Genomic DNA, 21,358 nt, shown 5'->3' on the forward strand with positions numbered 1-21,358 from the left:
AAGAAGGCAGCGACGCTCCTGTGAGCACTGCGGCCTTCTGTCAGCTTTTCTTAGGTCAAGTAATGACATGTTCATCAGTCACATAGCCTAAGCGCTGCTCTCCCCATAGAAGTGAATGGGGCTGAGTGCGATACCAGGCACAACTGCTATACAATGTGCGGCGCTGTGCTTTGTGATCTAAGAGAAGGCCGCGGCGCTCACAGGAGCACCGGTGCCTTCTCAAATAGCTGATCGGCGGGGGTCCTGGGAGTTGGACCCCCACTGATCAGATACTGATCACATCAGTATAAAAATCTTGGAAAACCATTTTAAAACGGTAAAATAAAGTAGCGTATGTTTTGCCCTATAACACACACCGGCCCATAAGACGCACCTACGTTTTAGAGGAGGACAATAAGAAAAATATTTTTCATTAGACCTCAGGTCAGACCACCAATCAAACCCCAATGTTAATCAGACCTCAGTTGACACCCGAAATCAGACCTCTGCTCAGACCCCAATGTGAATGACCCCTCATTCAGACCTCAAATAAATAAGACCCCCCCCCCCATACAGACCTCAGATCATCCCCCATATGCCTCTTATCACACACAAAAAACACTTGCCTCTCCTGCTTAGGACGCCGCCGCTCCTCACTGCCAGCGATCTTATTCCTCCTGCCGTCGGCTGTGCTGTGCCCTGACGCTCGCAGCGTGAGGTCACAGAGCGCCCTCACCATGTGCGCAGCCACAGCACCACCGAGGACCAGGAAGCGGTGAGTACAGAGCCTTCACCGCTTCCCGCTCCTCCGGTACTAATGAGAGCTTCCATAATGGGGGAAATAAATGTGCTGTATGGGGCGACAAAGTATATTACAAAAATGAAATGTGGGCCATTTAGAACAGAATAAAATGACCTGAAAGCCTAGTTACCAGTAGGAAAGGATTCCTGCGGCTGATGCGTGCAGGGTATCGCAGCCATAACACTGGGTGGTGAGGAATTTGCAGTTAGTTCTGCATTTGCGTAACTTGATGCACTCGCATGCTTGTGCTACGATAGGGAGCAGTAATCCTACACATTGCCTTCACTTTTTTTTTTTGCAAACGACTCCAGGAGGTGGAAAGTTTGTGGGGTTTTTTCTGCAGTCACACCTAAACTGTAAGTATCTGACTTAATATGACAACATTTCAGAGGCCGGAGATGGACGGAGCTTCTTCTCTATTTACCACAGACTTCCTGTTATGTAGAATGGGAAGTTTGTGGATCTAGTGAATGACATCGGCGGAAACTGCTAGAAAATAATCAGCTTTTTTTACCCTCAGAAACCTCAAAGCAGGGATTCTGTGTGAACCGTGAAAGTTATCAAACGCTGGCTGACAATAGGCTACTGGTCACGCGCCAAACTATGCCGGACCATATCTCTAACACAACAAAGGTCATTATAGCCCTCTTTAAAAATGTAAGATGCTAATCCTGAGTTACATCTTCTATTATGCTTAAAGGTGTTATCCAATTTTTGAAACAGCCCCCCCATGGGCCGGGCCCTTCACAGGTAATATACTTACCCGCTTGCCGCTCCTGGTCACCGCATCTGCTGCTTCTCCCTGTACATGGATGAAAACATCTGGTGTCGTGGGTGGGGGGAGCATCCAATGGCAGGTGGGAGTGGGGATGGGAACCAGCCTCCCTAGCATCACGGGTGACGCTAGGGAGGCTCGTCCCCGCCTGCCATTGGCTGCTCCTCCCCCACGCTAGATGTTTTCATCCGTGTACAGGGAGAGGCCAGCGGGGACCAGGAGCGGGTTAAGTATATTACCTGCGAGGGGCCCTGCACATGGAGGGGGCTGTTTCAGAAATTGGATAACCCCTTTAAGACCTGCAGTCACTGTGTACATACATTACTGATCCTGAGTTCTATCCTGTATTATACTCCAGAGCCGCATTCACTATTCTGCTGGTGCAGTCACTGTGTACATACATTACTTATCCTGTACTGATCCTGAGTTACATCCTGTATTATACTCCAGAGCCGCATTCACTATTCTGCTGGTGCAGTCACTGTGTGCATACATTACTGATCCTGAGTTCTATCCTGTATTGTACTCCAGAGCTGCAGTCACTGTACACATTACCTGTGGAGTTTTGGGTGGGTTTCCCCTTTATATTAGTGAAGTCTGCCTCCTCTGGCTGCAGTGTATTCGGTGACTCAGGCCCTGGCAGTGGTTTCGCTTCTCCTCCTGGTGTTACAGGCAGCGGTGTCACCATGGACTAAAAGGAACTGTTTATCACAGAGATGAAGATTGTGCAGTCGTCACTACTTGATGATGGCACCGGCGTCTGGGGCTGGCAGTGATCTAACGCAAACAGGCGATTTGTGGTTACTCAGCCGGAAATTACATTGTTTTAGAGCTTGTCCATTTTGGGCAATCACTGTTATAGAAGCCACGACCCCTGGAACAACCTTCAGTCAGCCGGTCAAGGAAGAAAATGTGGCCTATTGTGATCATAGGGTGTCCCTGTATGGGTTCAGGAGATTTAATAGAGAGAAACCGCCTCCTCTCCCCAAAAAAGATTAGCTTCAAATGCCCACAGTACAGCTGCAAAACCGGCACTCTGGTGGTTCTACGGAACTGATCGCCATAGAGGTCTGTGGACCTGGAGCCATATTACATCATCAAACCAACCTGAGGTCCCCACATACACACAGGTACAAGACCTGTGGCCTCATATACCGCCATACAGCGCTATACTTTTTTCCCAGAGGTCATTGCTTCGAAGACCCTCTACCACCAGCTGGATCTCCATAAGGAGGCATACAGACGGACAGTGTGGCTCCATGGGAGTCTGGGGGTGCCTCATCATAAATCCATATGACCTGGAGGTTTTACAGAGATATTTCCGCTCGTATGCAGGAGGCTTTAGGCTCAACTGCATAATCAGATTGTTTTGGTATCTAACTGTGCGTTTTAAGTCGGGTAAGGCTCCATTCACACATCCGTAGTGCATTGTGGATCCGCAATACACCCAGCCGGCACCCCTATAAAAAGCCCCTATTCTTGTCCGCAATTGAGGACAAGAATAGGACATGCTCTGTTTTTTCTGGAGTTGCGGACTGGAAGATCAGGGGCGCTCTCCGGAAATGCGGATAGCACACGGTGTGCTCTCCGCATCTCTTCTGGCCCTATAGAGAATGAATGGGTCCGCATCCGTTCCGCAGAATTGCGTAACGGATGCGGACCCATTCTACGGACGTCTGAATGGAACCTAATATAGATTTGTTAGAAAGTTGCCATGCTGGAGCATAGACCCAAGTGTGAATGATAATTTAAAGTCCTTCCCACCATCCCTACTACCCTGATAATGTCAATCTTCACGGGAGAACTCTCGTTCTATTCTTGCACAGGAGCTATATATCCGCCATGAGATGAAAATTCTTTGCAGAAATCATCAAAAGTAAAGTTATTTCTGCATATTGTCCAGTGAATAACACACTGACATGGGGGGGGGGGTCGGGTCACCGGATGTCCTGCATCGTCAGATAGACTATGGGCTTTGTAACGGTGCCTCGTCTGTGCTGCCGCTCTTTGGTGCTTCCTCACACTGCCGCTCTGTTCCTCCAGCTGTGGGGATGGCAGCGAGCCGCACGCAGTGATTGTGTCTGCTGAATGGATCAATAGACGCTGTGTAAATTGGACATGGCCTAATCTGCCGTCAGGTGACCAGAGCAACAGATTAGCGGAGGCCGGCCGCAGTAACACAATGAAGAATGGACGCGCTCGGATCTGATTTACACACAGGCTCCTGAGCGACCCCAACACAAATACCCCCAATGTAAATAGGAGGTTGTTTTCTTCTGCAAGTTATCACATTCCACTTTATCCTTATTTTTCTCTGGTTCTGGGAAAGTTGGGTGGCAGCTTGTAAAGTTTCCACTGAGCTTTCCCATTCTCAGGTGTAGAAAAGATTCTTGGTTACACGTGACGCTGTGTAACATGGCCGATCTGCCCTTCAGGGGTCTGCAGAAGCTGGGTGACAGCTGGAATGGCCGCCATATTGGTTGTTAATGCTGCCTGGCTGTGGAAAAGCTGGGTGACGAGCAGTAGAATTGCTGTTACAGCTGCCGGCTTTCCTACAATCCTGCTTAGCATGACCATTATAAAGGCTAGTAATGCATTGGTGCCTTTAAGGACTCTGGGAAAGCTGGGTGAGCCTGTCCTGGAAGAGGTAGTTCCAGCTAGTTATCGTTCAGTTTTTAGAAATGGCTCACCCAGCTTTCCCAGTGTCATATTTCTAGGCAGATATCTAGAAAAGCTGTGTGAGCGTTTCCTGATGGACAGGACTCTAAAAATAAAGTTTTTAACGAGGCGACATCATTCGGGGGAATTGGTGCCCCTGACGAGCGCCTCTGTCTCCGCTGTGACCATCTCTGAATCTCCTTTCCCATCACTGTCCCCTCACAAAGCTCCTCTGTGCTGGATCTCGCTCAATGTCTGCTGCTGCCAACCTGGAATAAACCCTGCGCCCCTGCCAAAAATTCTGAATGTGATGATGGCACATCGCCGCTTTGTGTCCACGGGGGCAGGGACTGGGCACTGTCCAGACACTTTTGGCTCTGCTTGGCCAAACTTCCAGCCTTATGTACCAAAACGTCACCACTGCGGAATGGGATGGGATGCAACTTTATCATAGACTTCGATTTTTCACCATTTTCAGTGTCTCTGCTTTGTGTCAGTGAATAGAAACTGTCTGTATGTGGAGAGTGAAGACCTAACATAGTCCTGTCCAACTGACACAGGTGCAGTGTTTGTTACAATGTATCAAGTAGAAACAGTAGACTGATACATGTATCAGTCAGGCGCCATAGATGCCATTCCCCCGTGGCGCCACTTTCAAGATGTCTTTTTTCCACCTTATTTCAAGCCAGCTTAAAAGCTGCGTGTATCTGTACAGTGCTCCTCAAGTTACAATATTAATATGTTCCCGGACAACCATTGTATGTCGAAGTCCATAACTATGGAAAACTAATAATTGGTTCCCAAGATAAGAGAAAATGAAGACTTAAGAAACACAAGCAGATAACTAATCCAGATAAAGCAGGTCAGGAATAGATGCTGGAAGCCGTACATCACTGTCTATGATGAGGACAGAGCTTCTCACAGGAGAATACCAGGAGCCCCCGACAAGGAGCAGCTCCTCCTGGCACAGGCAGAGCGCAGTACAGGACATGTAGTACCGCCCTGTACTGTCATCAGGAGCTACTACACACCAATACGGGGGTTTACCAGAGGAATGGCCGTGTTTATTGGTCGGACCTGAGTCTAAAGGCATCGTATGTTGAGTCTAATTTCATGTTAGGATGGCTCAAGGAAATCCCTTATATGCTAAAAATACTGTATTTTGTATTTTACCCGATGTTTAATCTGATTTTCAATTCTTGTTTTAGAAGAACGATGAGAATGGAAACTGCTCTGGAGAAAACATAGAGTTCCCCACCACAAATCTGTATGAACTGGAGAGCCGGGTGCTGACCGACCACTGGTCCATCCCCTACAAGAGAGAGGAGTCCCTGGGAAAGTGCTTGATAGCGTCCACTTACCTGGCAAAACTTGGTAAGTAAGGGAAAGGGTTAATATAAGCTCCAGAGGCATTACATCATATGTGACTGATATCAGCTGCTCCTCTTATATTGCTCCAGCACTGATATAACCTCCAGAGACATTACATCATATGTGACTGATATCAGCCGCTCCTCTTATAATGCTCCAGTCCTGATATAACGTCCAGAGACATTTACTTTGTTTGCTACAAGTTCTAGTGACTGATTCTCTTTTTATGTTTCTCAGGTCTATCAGATTCTGACGAAAACTGCAAAAGGTTCATGGAGAGATGCATGCCAGAGGCTTTTAAGAAGGTAACATTGAAAAGGACTAATGTTCTGTCATGTCTAAGACCTATGGACAGGGATTGTCCTGCATGGGCTGTCCCTTTAAGAAAAACACATTTGCAATATCACTCGTCTGTGATCGCACTGTCTGTCTGACGGCTCCCGCTCTTGCCCTGACTTCAGGTTTTGTTTCTTGCAGCTGCTGACGTCCAGTGCGGTCCACAAATGGGGCACAGAGATCCACGAGGGAATCTACAACATGTTGATGCTGCTGGTAGATCTGGTGGCAGAACGAATCAAGCAGGAACCTGTTCCCACCGGGCTCCTGGGAGTCCTCACCATGGTAATCTGTCTAGATCTTCTCACCCTCCACACCATGGTGCGGGATGAATAGTTCTAGATTTCTGTCCCTTTTTTATTCCAGGCCTTCAACCCTGACAATGAATATCATTTCAAGAATCGGATGAAGATGTGTCAGAAGAACTGGTCTGAGGTCTTTGGGGAAGGAAACATGTACGCCGTTTCACCGGCCAGCGCCCTGCAGAAGGTGCAAATTATTAAAGCATAAGTTGCAAAAAGAACATATATGCAGTACGCCATGTATTAAAGGGGTTTTCCAGGAGTTTTATACTGATGACCTGTCCTCAGGATAAGTCACAAGTATCTGATCGGTGGGGATCGATACCGGGGACCCCTGCCGCTTATCTCTTTGAGAAGGCAATATGTTGTTGTTGTTCGTTTTTTGTTTTGGGGGAGGGGGGAGCGACACTTGAATTAATATAGTCTTTTGCATGTAGTAGACTTTCTCTGCATTTTTCTTTTGTGTCTTTAACAGGAACCACACGGCTGGCTGGTGGACCTTGTGAACAGGGTAAGTGGAGGATGGGGATCTGATGCTGAAACATACTGTATTTTTGCTATATAAGACGCACCTGACCATAAGACTCCCAGATTTTAGAGGAGGAAAACAAGAAAAAAATATCTCATCACACCTTCTTTCAGGCCCTCAATCTTCATCAGACCAGCAATTTTCATCCAACTTCCGTTCAGACCCTCAAATCAGTCCTCCAATCTTCAACAGACCTCAGATGAGAATCTTAATCAGACCTTCAAATCAGAGCCCCATCTTTATCAGACTCCAGCTCAGACAAAAAAAGAAATAAAGCAACTTACCTTTCCTGCTGCGTATGCTGCGGCCTCCACTCTGTAGACCCAGCGCGCTCTACTTGCAACGCTGCACTGTGACCTGATGTCACACAGTGTCAGGTCATAGTGCGCTCTTACGCAGTAGTGAGTCTAACGGTGGTAGCGCTGGAATTACTCGCTGGTCCCTGGTCTTCTCCGGGAGTCTATATATATTTTCAGGCAATTCCTCATACATGGATTTTCGAGCACTTCTCCGGGAGTCACCCTGTGTCCTGACAGCGTACAACATCAGGATGTAGTACGCTAATGTTTTACACTGTCAGGACACAGCATGACTTCTGAAGAAGACTAGAGACCGGTGAGTAATTACAGCACTGGCAGCGCTACACTCACTGCCCCTGCATCTCCTATGTACTAATGAGCTCTTCCAGATATTAGGATGCACTGCAGTTTTTGTGAGGGGGGGAAAAAGGGCGTCTTATAAAGTGAAAAATATAGTAACCTATTTAAAAGGGAATCCCATCTATAAATACATGACTGGGATTAACATCTGTGAAGGTCTATCAAAGGGCCCCCATCATCACCACCCAAATTAAAGCACACGTGTTAAAGAGTTGGGGACAGAGATTTGTTTCTTAATTGGGAATGTGAGGGTGGAAGTGGGCCCCTCCTGAAGAGATTGTGATGGATGCTTGCAGATATAATGGATTTCTGCAGGTTCTGATTGTGCCTCCTGCTTTTCTTGTTTCTGCAGTTTGGAGAACTTGGTGGTTTAACGGCGATTCAGGCAAAACTAAACTCTGAAGATATAGAACTTGCGGTAAATATATTTACTGGGGAATTCAGACCAAATATCCTTCTGACGTGGTCCTTATGTGCACACAGCTGAGATGTTTCATTTACATTGCATCTGAAAAGAGAGCATGTAAAGAACATCAGGAACCCTCTGTGTTAGCAAGTGCAATTAGCAAGACTGCTGCCTCGTATATTATAGGGACACCCATTTCCCTCAGACCTCTGCACAGCACGATTATCACTGCGGGTTTCTAGCAGTAAAATCCACCATGATCGGCTCAAAGTCGGCCTCTTGATGGTGGTTGTCAAAGTTGAGAACCTCTTTATATTTTTCTGTTAATAACAGCTCCCCGTTAGGTTATACATTCACTATGTATACCTGTCCATCTATACTGCGTGTACTATTGTCAGACATCCACAGAGGTAGTGCAATTATCCATTATTTCCATGCTATAATTTCTGCACACTGCCTGGGCCCTGCAATTAGCTGTCAGAAAATGGCAGCGCTCCAGTGCAGGTGGGGAGCAGCAGGCAAGCAACGACCGGTGTGTAACTGGAGCCTCTAACAGCTTTCATATATTCAGATATTTAAGAACGTGAAAGGATTTAATGAGCTCAGAGCAGCCATTTCAAGTCTCATTCATTCCCGATTAAAGGAGATTTACAGTTGTTTTTGCAATTTGCATCCCTAGTTAATGGTTTAGCATTTAGCCAATATAAAGTGATTTGGGGACAGCCACTGAATTGACTCCTTTTTGGCACAGAAAATGTTATTGCAATTTTTTTAATGTTTTTCCTTTCCCAACAGGAAGTGTCCGCGTTGGTTCAACCCCTTGGCGTGTGTGCAGAATACCTCAATTCCTCTACTGTGCAGGTAAATATTGCCTACAAAAAAGTTACCAGACCGCATGAAATACAAAACTAAATTTTTATTAGATACAATAACTTGCGTCACAAAAGAAAAAACAAGTGCAGGGACAAGGCGACATCACAGAGGGAGGACACGCTGGTAATATCCTCACTGCTCCACAAATTAATAGGTAGATAAAGTGCAAGTGCAAATATACAATTAAGGCTACTTTCACACTTGCGTTCAGAGCGGATCCGTTCAGAACTGATCCGTCTGCATTATATTGTAGAAAAAATTCTAAGTGTGAAAGTAGCTTCAGACGGATCCGTCCAGACTTTACATTGAAAGTCAATGGGGACATTGTAACTCTGGACGGATCCGTTTGCCTCCGCACAGCCAGGCGGACACCTGAACACCAAGCAGCGTTCGGGTGTCCGCCTGCTGAGCGGACCGGAGGCCAAACGGTGCCAGACTGATGCATTCTGAGCGGATCAGCATCCACTCAGAATGCATTAGGGCAGTACGGATGCGTTCGGGGCCGCTTGTGAGAGCCTTCAAACGGAACTCACAAGCGGAGCCCCGAACACTAGTGTGAAAGTAGCCTAATACAAATATCAAAGGCAGGACATATTGCCCATGCTGCATTTCCTCCGGTATGGCGCCAACCCAGACGCACTGACCTTCGTCTGGGGGTGGCGTCATCACCGCAAGGCGCATAATAAATACCCCCATTCACCAATCATAATATCGATTGTGCAAATGTACACACGCCAATGAATGATAGCGAATTGTATCTTAGTGACGCAAGGCATCGCGTGAGTCCTCAGTCACGTGACCCACATCGCGTCACATGATGACATCAGTATATCCCGCGAGATCATCGGGGATAGTACCGGTGGCATCAAAATACAAATAGTGCATGCGCAGGCCTGCGTAATAGTGCTACAAAGACCACTAAAAGGGCAAAACAATTAATATTAGTGCAAGAACAGGCATTGTAATACCTCAATACTGACATATGACAACAAGTGATTCAATGTAATATATTATGCACAACATAAATTACAGCCATGAGCATCAATTGTGAAAAACGCATCACACTTATGTGAACAAGTGAATAACTACAAAAGACTAAAACAATTGATGTGTATGGAAATGTGTGCATTAAAGAACCATGAAGATGACGTGAAATAATAAAGTGAATAAAATTATTGTGCAACATAGTGATAAATGTGGGGAAGTGATATAATCATACTAAATTGATCACAAATAAATATCATGATAAATGGTAGATACATATTAGATTAAAAATATATACAGTGACCATAATTCTGTGTTGAAAATCTAATAAAAAGCATGATTATGAATTGAGTTATATTAAATTGTGACTAAGTGTTAAGACCTAAAAAAATACAAAATAATAAAAAAAATGAAAAATAAAAAATCTAAAACATGATTGTGTATTAAAAACCTAATAAATAAAATAATAAAAAGCGCGATTGTGATTAAAGGGGAACTTTTTCTTTGTGTCATAAGTGAACCAAAGGTCCAGAACTATACTGATGCACAAACCTAGAATGGAGGATGGTTACTACCATGCAATGACGACACTACATAAATAAATAAAAAATCATAAAAAAAACATTAAAAACAAGGAGTGTGCGCTGACCAGAGAGAGCCTATAGAAAAGACAAAAAGCCAGAAAATAGAGTCCATTCGGACGCAATGTATTGAGTTTCCAAATCCACTTACATTCCAGTTGAGCAAGTTTCCTAGATATATTTCCACCCCGAACATTTTTGGGTATGCAATCTATCCCTCGACCCTTCAGACCCTTGGGGTCACAGGCATGATACATCCTAAAGTGTCTGGCAACAGGTTTCAAACTCATCACATCTCTCTCATTAAGAGCAGCCAAGATGTCACGAAAATGCTCACGTACCCCGACTTTCAACTCCCTTGTGGTGAGGCCCACGTACACTTTCGAACATGGGATTTTAAAAACCCGTTCACCAGTAACATCACAAAACTCAGTAGCCCTTTCCATGTTGGTACATCCTATATACTTACCACAAGGGGTGAAGCCCCATTTGGGTTTTCCAGTTCCTGAAAAGATCAGACGGACTGGTTCATGTACAAACTTCTCACTAAATGATCCTTAAAATTTTTAGATCTTCTTGCTACCACTGATAGGCCCGATGTGGCATATTTTGCAACAATCGGATCTGTCAGTAGTACCGGCCAATATTTGACCAAACAGGCCTTCATTTCAAACCATCTAGAGCAGGCATGCTCAACCTGCGGCCCTCCAGCTGTTGCAAAACTACAACTCCCACCATGCCCTTCTGTAGGCTGTCCGGGAATGATGGGAGTTGTAGTTTTACAACAGCTGGAGGGCCGCAGGTTGAGCATGCCTGATCTAGAGTGATAATTAGTGACAAATCTCACCTTATCATCTCTAGATTTTTCTTTGAGTACAGGAGGTTCGAACAGGAACATGATTGGACTCTTCTGTAAGCACTTTTAATGGATCGTTGACTATATCCATGATCAGAGAAACGTTGTTTCAAATCGCTTGCATATTCTTCAAAATTATGGTCAGTGGAGCATATTTTACGTCCTCTAAGAAATTGTCTAACTGGAATGGAACGAATCAACTGTGGAGGATGAGACAAGGAAGCATGAAGGAAGGAGTTGACAGAAGTTGGTTTCCTAAACACACTTGTCACAATTGAACCATCTTTACCCAGTCAGACCTTTACATCCCAAAAAATCTATGATGTCCTTATTAAATTTATAGGTTAATCTTATATTCTTATTGTTCTGATTCAACAATTTGAACCATTCATATAAATCATGAAGGTACCGCTGCCAGATCAAAAACACATAGTCGATGTCCCGCACCCAAAAAACTGCGCGGTCCATCAACGGGTGTCGATCTGACATGAAGAGGTCTCTCTCCCACAGCCCCAGGAAAAGATTAGCATACAGGGTGCCCCATTGCGGTCCCCTGGAGCTGCAAGTAGAAAGACCCCTGAAAAGCAAAAAAATTATGTGTCAGAACAAAATCTAAGAGGTCCAACAGAAATGTTTTCTTACGTTGATCCACATTCTCTCCCTCTCTCCCTCCAAAAATAATTCCACCACCTGAATTCCATACTGATGTTTGATGCTGGTGTATAAAGATTTCACGTCACATGTCACTCAGTACATGTCATCTTCCAAATGTGTGCCATCAAGCCTCCGCAAAAAGATTTTTGTACTTACCGTAAAATCAGTTTCTCGTTCAATCCATTGGGGGGACACAGCACCATGGGTATATGCCCAGCTGCCACTAGGAGGCTGACACTAGCAAAAGAAAAGTGTTGGCTCCGCCTAGGTGGGCTATACCCTCTCCACAGCCACTAGGCTAATCAGTTTGTACCAAAAGCAGTAGGAGAGAGAAACAGAAACAAAGAACCAACAAGCCCTGGACCGGGGAAGAACAGAAAACATCGGAGCAGGGACCCCAAGCAAGAGGAAACCCTGAGAGTCCCGCGGAAGGAATTATAGAAAAAACGTTAGCCATGGTTAACGAACTATGCTAAGTGTGGAGACTGTAATACTGTATACTCTGCCCCCTAAGGGGCACGTACCTCATCCGCTTTCGTAAAGAATTGCGGACATCCATATGCAGAAAAGGATGGTGGATTTGCCAGCAGAAGCTTGAAGGGGTTACACTGACATGTAGAAACCAGCTAACGGCCGAACGCAGGGGGAAATTGATTGGCCGGGGGCATACAAGAAAGCCAAAGACGAGTAAAAGAAACCATTGGCAGTAGCCAACTACTCCGAAAACAGAAAAGAGTACAGAGGATGCCTGGAAAAAACAAACAAACAAGGGCCTAAACACAATATGGGAGCCAACAGTGGAAAGCTCACCGCACCTAGGCAGGTATCTGGTGCTCACTAGTCCTTCCACGACCGTATTGGAGAGGGCATCCAGCGATGAGCTGAGAACTGCAGTAGCAGCTGGCGCTCACATCGGGGCAAACCCCTGTCGTCTAGAGCATCCGGAGAAGATCCAGGCTCTCCCCAAGGATTGAAGCCTAAGCGTCTGTGAACCCAACCGAATGCTGTACACCCTAGTGTTGTCAAAGAACACACCAAGTAGAATAGCTGACAACAGCCCAAGGTGGAGGAAATGTGGCTGCCTGGAGCATTTCAAGGCCAAGAGGTCTTGTTAGATAATGCAGCATGCGACTGGGAAAAAAACATGCCCAGGATAGGGGCAATGAGAGGAATCTGTGCATTCCAATAGCATTGCGGCCAGCACTGCCATAGCGAATTCTCCGAATGTGAAGGAGCACCCTCGCACATGAGCTGTGATTTTCACGCATCACTTGTGCGTTGCGTGAAAATCGCAGCATGCTCTATATTCTGCGTTTTTCATGCAACATACAAAGTGAATGGGGCCGTGTGAAAATCGCAAGCAAGTGCGGTGCGATTTTTCACGCATGGTTTCTAGGTGAAGATTGGGCTGGGGACCCGATCTGTATTATTTTTCCTTATAACATGGTTATAAGGGAAAATAATAGCATTCTGAATACAGAATGCAAAGTAAAATAGTGATGGAGGGGTTAAAAAAATAATAATAAATTAACTCACCCAGTCCACTTGATTGTGTAGTTGCGGATCTCTGTCATCTTCTGTAATGTTGAGCTGCCGGCTAAGGACGTCACATCACAAGGTCCAATCACGTGGTCCCTCACCATGGTGATGAACCATGTGATTGGATCATGTGATGAGCACAGTGATGTCACCACAGGTCTTTTGCCAGGTCCTGAAGATAGAACAGAGACCGGCAGCTATGTAGCAGGTAAGTTAACTTTTTTTTTTTTTTTTTTTTTTTACCCCTCCATCCCTAATTTACTTTGCATTCTGTATTAAGAATGCTATTTTCACTCATAACCATGATATAAGGGAAAATAATAAAATCTACACAACACCTAACCCAAACCTGAACTTCAGTGATGAAGTCCGGGTTTGGGTCTGGGTACCAAACATGGCGTTTTTTCTCACGTGCATTAAAAACGCATTAAAACGCTTTGCACTCGCGCGGATAAATCTTTCCTTATTTCATTTTACGCAGCAGACTGAGCAATTTGGTGACTGCCCGGACAGAGTGGCTCCTTCGTGCCTGTGTCGATTAGGTTATCTACAGTATATGGTAGCTTGCATGTATACATGAGAAATGGGTTGTATATTGATCACATGCTGTTTCTTCTCCATTAGCCAATGCTGGATCGAGTGATACACAAGATGATAAAGTACGTGCAGAATGTGGAAGAGAAGGATCTCAAGGACAAGGTTAGTATATGTAGATGTCTTTAGAAATGGTCTTTGCCTGAAAACAGTGTCTTGGAATTGATCTTAAAAGGGTTGTATGGTTTATTTATATTGATGATCTACCTTCAGGATAGGTCTTCAGTATCTGATCAGTGGGGTCAGACTCCCAGCACCCCCACCAATCAGCTGCTTGAAGAGAAGGCTCTATACGAGCGCTGCCTTCTCTTCATTTTTTACCTGCTCGCCATTGCCACCACAGCGGTCAGCAGGTGTAATTACAAGTATGATGTCCCCATTCACTTCTATGGGACGGTTCCTTCCAATCAAATGTATAGAAAGGAGCTGTCCCATGGAATTGAATGGGACGGTTAGTTGTAATTACACCTGCTCATTGCTACTAATGCGACAGAAAGAGCTGATCATGGGGGTGCCGGGTGTCGGACCCCGTCATTCTGATATTGATGTGTATTCTGAGGATAGGTCAGCAATATAAATAAAGCAGACAACCCCTTTAACCCCTTAGGGACCGGGCTCATTTTCACCTTAAAGGGACACTGACAGGCCCAACAAGCATATTTAGGTATCTATATGACAGTACAGGTCTTATAAGGGGTATTAAAATCATCTAAGTATCCCCACCTAAGTATCTAAGTGAATATTGATGAGCTGGGCGGCGCTTACTGTACCGGACTTCACAAGATCCGGCACATGCGCCGGGCACTGTTCAGCGCAGCACTTCAGAGCGGGGACAGCAGAAGCTGCCCAGCAAAGTGAATATTGATGAGCTGGGCGGCGCTTCAAAATGGCAGTTGGGAGCGGCTGGCTGGGCGCAAGTGGAGGTGAAACGCCGCCCCTTGGGCAGATTGAAGACTGTTCAAGCAAGTTATAAAACTTCAGTTTACTGTATTTAGAATGTGGACAGGGGGGACTTAGATGATTTGAATACCCCTTATAAGACCTGTACTGTCATATAGATACCTAAATATGCTTGTTGGGCCTGTCAGTGTCCCTTTAACCTCTTAAGGACATAGGGCGTACAGGTACGCCCTTGTGCCCTGGTACTTAAGGACACAGGGCGTACATGTACACCCTGTGTATTTCTGATCACTGCCGTGCGGCTGGCAGTGATCGGAACCCGGTGCCTGCTCAAATCATTGAGCAGGCACCTAGGCTAAATGCGCGGGGGGGTCCCGTGACCCCCCCATGTCGGCGATCGCGGCAAACCGCAGGTCAATTCAGACCTGCGGTTTGCTGCGATTTCTGCAGTTTCTGATCCCCGCGGTCCCTGACCGCGGGGATCAGAAACTTTAGGATTCCAAAAATGTTCCTGCATCCCTCCCCCCTGCACCCCTGAGTTATTTGAGCACGGTGGGAGGTGCAGGGGGAGGGTTGCGGGCGGTGCGGGCGGTGCGGGAGGCGGGCGGTGCGATAGGCGGGATCGAGATCCCCCGCCCGCCTCCCCTTGAATAATCGTTGGTTTCTAGTGGGTATACCAGGGTGCCAGCACATTGCTGGCACCCTGGTATAAACGGCTGACATCTGTGCTGCGATGTCAGCCGTTTAACCCTTTCCATACCGCGGTCCGTACGGACCGCTGTATGGAAAAGGTTAACAGCGCAGGGAGCTCCCTCCCTCTCCCATCGGGGGGCTGCTGTGCCTTTGCAGCCCCCCGAATGGAGAGGGAGAGAGCTCCCAGGCAGCCCCCCCAGAGCCCCGTCCTTACCCTTCCCCGTCTGCGCAGTTCTGGCCACTACTGAGCAGACGGGGAAGGTTCCCATGGCAACAGGACGCCTCTCAGGCGTCCTGCTGTCCATGGTGCTGAACAGATCTGTGCTGAAAGGCATAGATCTGTTCAGACAAAGTGTAAAATACAGTAAAGTACTATATATTGTACTGTACTGTATTATACAGACATCAGACCCACTGGATCTTCAAGAACCAAGTGGGTCTGGGTCAAAAAGAAAGTGAAAAAAAGTGAAAATAAAGTAAAAATCAAAAAACACATTTATCACTGATTAAAAATAAAAAAAATTAAATTCCCTACACATGTTTGGTATCGCCGCGTCCGTAACGACCTGATCTATAAAACGGTCATGTTACTTTACCCAAACGGTGAACGCCATAAAAATAAAAAATTAAAAACTATGATGAAATTGAAATTTTGCCCACCTTTCTTCCCAAAAAAGTTAATAAAAGTGATCAAAAAAGTTGTATGTACTCCAAAATTGTAACAATCAAACCGTCATCTCATCCCGCAAAAATCATACCCTACCCAAGATAATCGCCCCAAAACTGAAAAAACTATGGCTCTTAGACTATGGAAACACTAAAACATGATTTTTTTTGTTTCAAAAATGAAATCATTGTGTAAAACTTACATAAATAAAAAAAAGTATACATATTAGGTATCGCCGCGTCCGTATCGACCGGCTCTATAAAAATATCACATGATCTAACCCCTCAGGTGACCACCGTAAAAAAAAAAAAAAAAACACGGTGTAAAAAAAGCTATTTTTTGTCATCTTACTTCACAAAAAGTGTAACAGCAAGCGATCAAAAAGTCATATGCACCCCAAAATAGTGCCAATAAAACCGTAATCTCATCCCGCAAAAAATGAGACCCTACTTGAGATAATCGCCCAAAAACTGAAAAAACTATGGCTCTTAGACTATGGAGACACTAAAACTTTTTTTTGTTTTAAAAATTAATTCATTGTGTAAAACTTACATAAATAAAAAAAATTGTATACATATTAGGTATCGCCGCATCCGTGACAACCTGCTCTATAAAATTACCACATGATCTAACCGGTCAGATGAATGTTGTAAATAACAAAAAAAAAAAACGGTGCCAAAAAAGCTATTTCTTGTTACCTTGCCGCACAAAAAGTGTAATATAGAGCAACCAAAAATCATATGTACCCTAAACTAGTACCAACAAAACTGCCACCTTATCCCGTAGTTTCTAAAATGGGGTCACTTTTTTGGAGTTTCTACTCTAGGGGTGCATCAGGGGGGCTTCAAATGGGACATGGTGTCAATAAAACCAGTCCAGCAAAATCTGCCTTCCAAAAAACGTATGGCATTCCTTTCCTTCTGCACCCTGCCGTGTGCCCGTACAGCAGTTTACGACCACATATGGGGTGTTTCTGTAAACTACAGAATCAGGGCCATAAATAATGAGTTTTGTTTTGCTGTTAACCCTTGCTTTGTAACTGGAAAAAAAATATTAAAATGGAAAATCTGCCAGAAAAGTGAAATTTTGAAATTGTATCTCTATTTTCCATTAAATCTTGTGCAACACCTAAAGGGTTAACAAACTTTGTAAAATCAGTTTTGAATACCTTGAGGGGTGTAGTTTCTTAGATGGGGTCACTTTTATGGAGTTTCTACTCTAGGGTTGCATCAGGGGGCTTCAAATGGGACATGGTGTAAAAAAAACAGTCCAGCAAAATCTGCCTTCCAAAAACCGTATGGCATTCCTTTCCTTCTGCGCCCTGCCGTGTGCCCGTACAGCAGTTTACGACCACATATGGGGTGTTTCTGTAAACTACAGAATCAGGGCCATAAATTATGAGTTTTGTTTTGCTGTTAACCCTTGCTTTGTAACTGGAAAAAAAATATTAAAATGGAAAATCTGCCCAAAAAGTGAAATTTTGAAATTGTATCTCTATTTTCCATTAAATCTTGTGCAACACCTAAAGGGTTAACAAACTTTGTAAAATCAGTTTTGAATACCTTGAGGGGTGTAGTTTCTTAGATGGGGTCACTTTTATGGAGTTTCTACTCTAGGGTTGCATCAGGGGGGCTTCAAATGGGACATGGTGTCAAAAAAACTGTCCAGCAAAACCTGCCTTCCAAAAACCATATGGCGCACCTCTCACTCTACGCCCCGCTGTGTGGCCGTACAGTAGTTTACGGCCACATATGGGGTGTTTCTGTAAACTGCAGAGTCAGGGCAATAAAGATACAGTCTTGTTTGGCTGTTAACCCTTGCTTTTTTAGTGGAAAAAAATTGGTTAAAATGGAAAATTAGGCAAAAAAATGAAATTCTCAAATTTCATCCCCATTTGCCAATAACTCTTGTGCAACACCTAAAGGGTTAATGAAGTTTGTAAAATCAGTTTTGAATACCTTGAGGGGTGTAGTTTCTTAGATGGGGTCACTTTTATGGAGTTTCTACTCTAGGGGTGCATCAGGGGGCTTCAAATGGGACATGGTGTCAAAAAAACAGTCCAGCAAAATCTGCCTTCCAAAAACCATACGGCGCACCTTTCACTCTACGCCCCGCTGTGTGGCCGTACAGTAGTTTACTGCCACATATAGGGTGTTTCTGTAAACGGCAGAGTCAGGGCAATAAAGATACAGTCTTGTTTGGCTGTTAACCCTTGCTTTGTTAGTGGAAAAAATGGGTTAAAATGGAAAATTAGCCAAAAAAATGAAATTCTCAAATTTCATCCCCATTTGCCAATAACTCTTGTGCAACACCTAAAGGGTTAACGAAGTTTGTAAAATCAGTTTTGAATACCTTGAGGGGTGTAGTTTATAGAATGGGGTCATTTTTGGGTGGTTTCTATTATGTAAGCCTCGCAAAGTGACTTCAGAGCTGTAGTGGTCCCTAAAAATTTGGTTTTTGTAAATTTCCGAAAAATTTCAAGATTTGCTTCTAAACTTCTAAGCCTTGTAACATCCCCAAAAAATAAAATATCATTCCCAAAATAATTCAAACATGAAGTAGACATATGGGGAATGTAAAGGCATCACAATTTTTAGGGGTATTACTATGTATTACAAAAGTAGAGAAACTGAAACTTTGAAATTTACAAATTTTTCCAAATTTTTGTTAAATTAGGTATTTTTTGGTGCAAAAAAAATATTTTTTTTTACTTCATTTTACCAGTGTCATGAAGTACAATATGTGACAAAAAAACAATCTCAGAACGGCCTGGATAAGTCAAAGCGTTTTAAAGTTATCAGCACTTAAAGTGACTCTGGTCAGATTTGCAAAAAATGGCCTGGTCGTAAGGTGTAAAAAGGCTGTGTCCTTAAGGGGTTAAGGACCAGGCCATTTTTTGCAAATCTTACATGTGTCACTTTATGTGGTGATAACTTTAAAACACTTTTACTTATCCAGGCCATTCTGAGATTGTAACAAAAAATAGCTGTTTTGGCACAGTCTTTATTTTTGGTTTGTAAAACTTTATTTATTTTTTTAAACTTTTTTTACACTTAATTTTTTGTCCCACTCTGGGACTTCAACTTTTGGGGTTCTGAGCCCCTTTAGAAAGCATCACAATACTTCTGTATTGTAAAGCATTGGCTGTAAGTGTATTACACACTGTAATACAGGGGGCTGGATCTCGCAGGCTCTCCCGGAAGGCATTGGGCTGCCTTCCAGTACCCGTCACAGCAGCACGGAGACCCGATGGAAGCTCCGATCCCTGCACGGACATCGCACGTGCCGCGGTCAGTGCTGACTGCGGCACATCAAGGGTTAATGTGCCGGCATCGGTGATTTGACCGATGCCGGCGCATGCAGCAGTGGTCCAGCTATCAGTGACTGCCGGACCCCTGCCGCGGATTGGGCGGGCGCGTCTCCTGCACCCGCCCGATTACAGCGCCGTACATGTGCACGCTGTTCCTTAAGTCACGGACATCTGCGCGTCCTCTACGGGTTAAAGACCATGACAAATTAGGCAAAAAATTTACCACCTTTGCAATACATCTTGATAAACTGTTATTTTGTGTATTCAGCTTGTGTGCATAGCTGTGCATGGTCACAGAGGACAAATTCTGTGCAATCAAATCCCAGGGGCATGTTCCTTTTCATCTGTCTTGAAATTCATTTTAGCATAAAGTAGAGGGGAAAATAGAAGAGTATGGCTGCAGGATCAGACTACAAAGAGTTTGCTGTCTGTTACCATGGAGATGCATGGGTCTGCATAGGAGCTGTAGGGAAAAAACTGTAGGAATGTTTTGATTTAAGACCATTTTTAATTTTAGGTGCTTTGGGACAATTAAAGAAATAGTTTTGAAGGTTGACATGAGTGTTAATGTATTTAGTGGAAAGTTCTGCTAACTTATAGATGTTTGTGTGTCACTTCCTCTCCATTTGCAATATCTCTGCTTGATGTTGGAGAATGAGGAAACATTTCTTATTTACATTCAGCGTCTGAAAGCCCATCATGACCTACAGTGGCTTCCACAGCTGATGAGTTGTTACAGTGGATCACTGTAGGTATCAGGACAGGAGATTTATGTTTAGCTATTGCCTACACAGAGATCTGTGAAATGGTGAGGAATCAAAACACTAAATGTGTGAGGCTATATTAGCATCATGTACATGGAATCTGGAAATCCCCTGTAATTCTCAGTATGATACTTGGTGGAAACATTTGGTAATCCCCATCATTGTAGGTCACCTTTGTGCCTTCAGATCATTATTTGGAAATGTTCACAATAGTTTGAATTTTGGGGACTGTAGTTTTCATTCACACAGCTCCTAATGTAATGTGCAGAGTGCTGTTGTGTTTACTTTTGCTTTAGCTCCTAATGTAACATTACAAATTTTGATCATAATTAAATGGGGATTTCCAATTCCTTTTTAGCTGTGTGCATTGCTGGGGTGATTTGCAGCTATGTTTAGTTGTGTAGTGCATCCTCCTCCTCTCACATATGGTTCCAGGGTTCTGGGAAAGCTGGGTGATAACCCTTGTGGGAGCTATAATGATGCCTTATTAGTTGTCATCCCAAAATCGGACTGCAGAGGGCGACTCGAGGTTTAATATTTACAGGGATTTTTTAAAAATATTGGAGGTAATTGTGTAACATAACACTTGTCTCTCCCTCCTCTCACAGAGGCTGGTCAGTATCCCCGAGCTCCTCTCTGCCATCAAATTACTGTGCATGCGTTTCCAGCCAGACCTGGTGAATGTTGTGGACGACCTCAGGCTGGACATCCTACTCCGAATGCTCAAATCTCCTCACTTCAGCGCAAAAATGAATTCTCTTAAAGAAGTAAGTGAACCCCCACATGAACCAATTTCTATTATGTAAAATAAAAAGGTTATTGACTTTCTATTTCTTTCATGACAACATTCTTGCTCTAAAAACTTGACAGAGCCCTGCTTGCACAGCTGATGATTTGTTGCATTGTATCAGTGAACGCAGTCCGCAGCTTCGACTTGAGGCTGATCGTTCTAACCTACACTGATACATTGTAACAACCCTGTAAGTTGTGTCAGTGAAACTAAGTCTAGGTTCACATCAGCGGCGCTGTTCCATTTCCTCTTTTCTAGAATAGGAACAGAAGTGCCGAATGCAGGATATGGCGAGTACCAATGGCGCCTCATGATCTCGTTGCCTATAATGGGATC

The 21,358-nt window shown here is 44.3% G+C and overlaps 1 protein-coding gene across 4 annotated transcripts in view; it reads left to right on the forward strand.

Moving 5' to 3' along the window:
* The window catches only part of USP24 (ubiquitin specific peptidase 24), a 78,541-nt gene that overhangs the window by 15,283 nt on the left and 41,900 nt on the right, over positions 1 to 21,358 (forward strand). For 3 of the 4 annotated variants that reach the window (XM_044302243.1, XM_044302239.1, XM_044302240.1), the window contains exons 2-10: positions 5,423 to 5,588; positions 5,823 to 5,890; positions 6,063 to 6,206; positions 6,288 to 6,410; positions 6,699 to 6,734; positions 7,764 to 7,829; positions 8,613 to 8,678; positions 13,929 to 14,003; positions 20,841 to 20,999. In XM_044302243.1, the coding sequence (XP_044158178.1) occupies positions 5,423 to 5,588; positions 5,823 to 5,890; positions 6,063 to 6,206; positions 6,288 to 6,410; positions 6,699 to 6,734; positions 7,764 to 7,829; positions 8,613 to 8,678; positions 13,929 to 14,003; positions 20,841 to 20,999 (903 nt within the window). The remainder of the gene's footprint in view (positions 1 to 5,422; positions 5,589 to 5,822; positions 5,891 to 6,062; positions 6,207 to 6,287; positions 6,411 to 6,698; positions 6,735 to 7,763; positions 7,830 to 8,612; positions 8,679 to 13,928; positions 14,004 to 20,840; positions 21,000 to 21,358) is intronic. The other variant, XM_044302242.1, reaches the window with a different exon arrangement.

Source organism: Bufo gargarizans, chromosome 7, assembly GCF_014858855.1.
Source record: "Bufo gargarizans isolate SCDJY-AF-19 chromosome 7, ASM1485885v1, whole genome shotgun sequence".
Taxonomy (NCBI): Eukaryota; Metazoa; Chordata; class Amphibia; order Anura; family Bufonidae; genus Bufo; species Bufo gargarizans.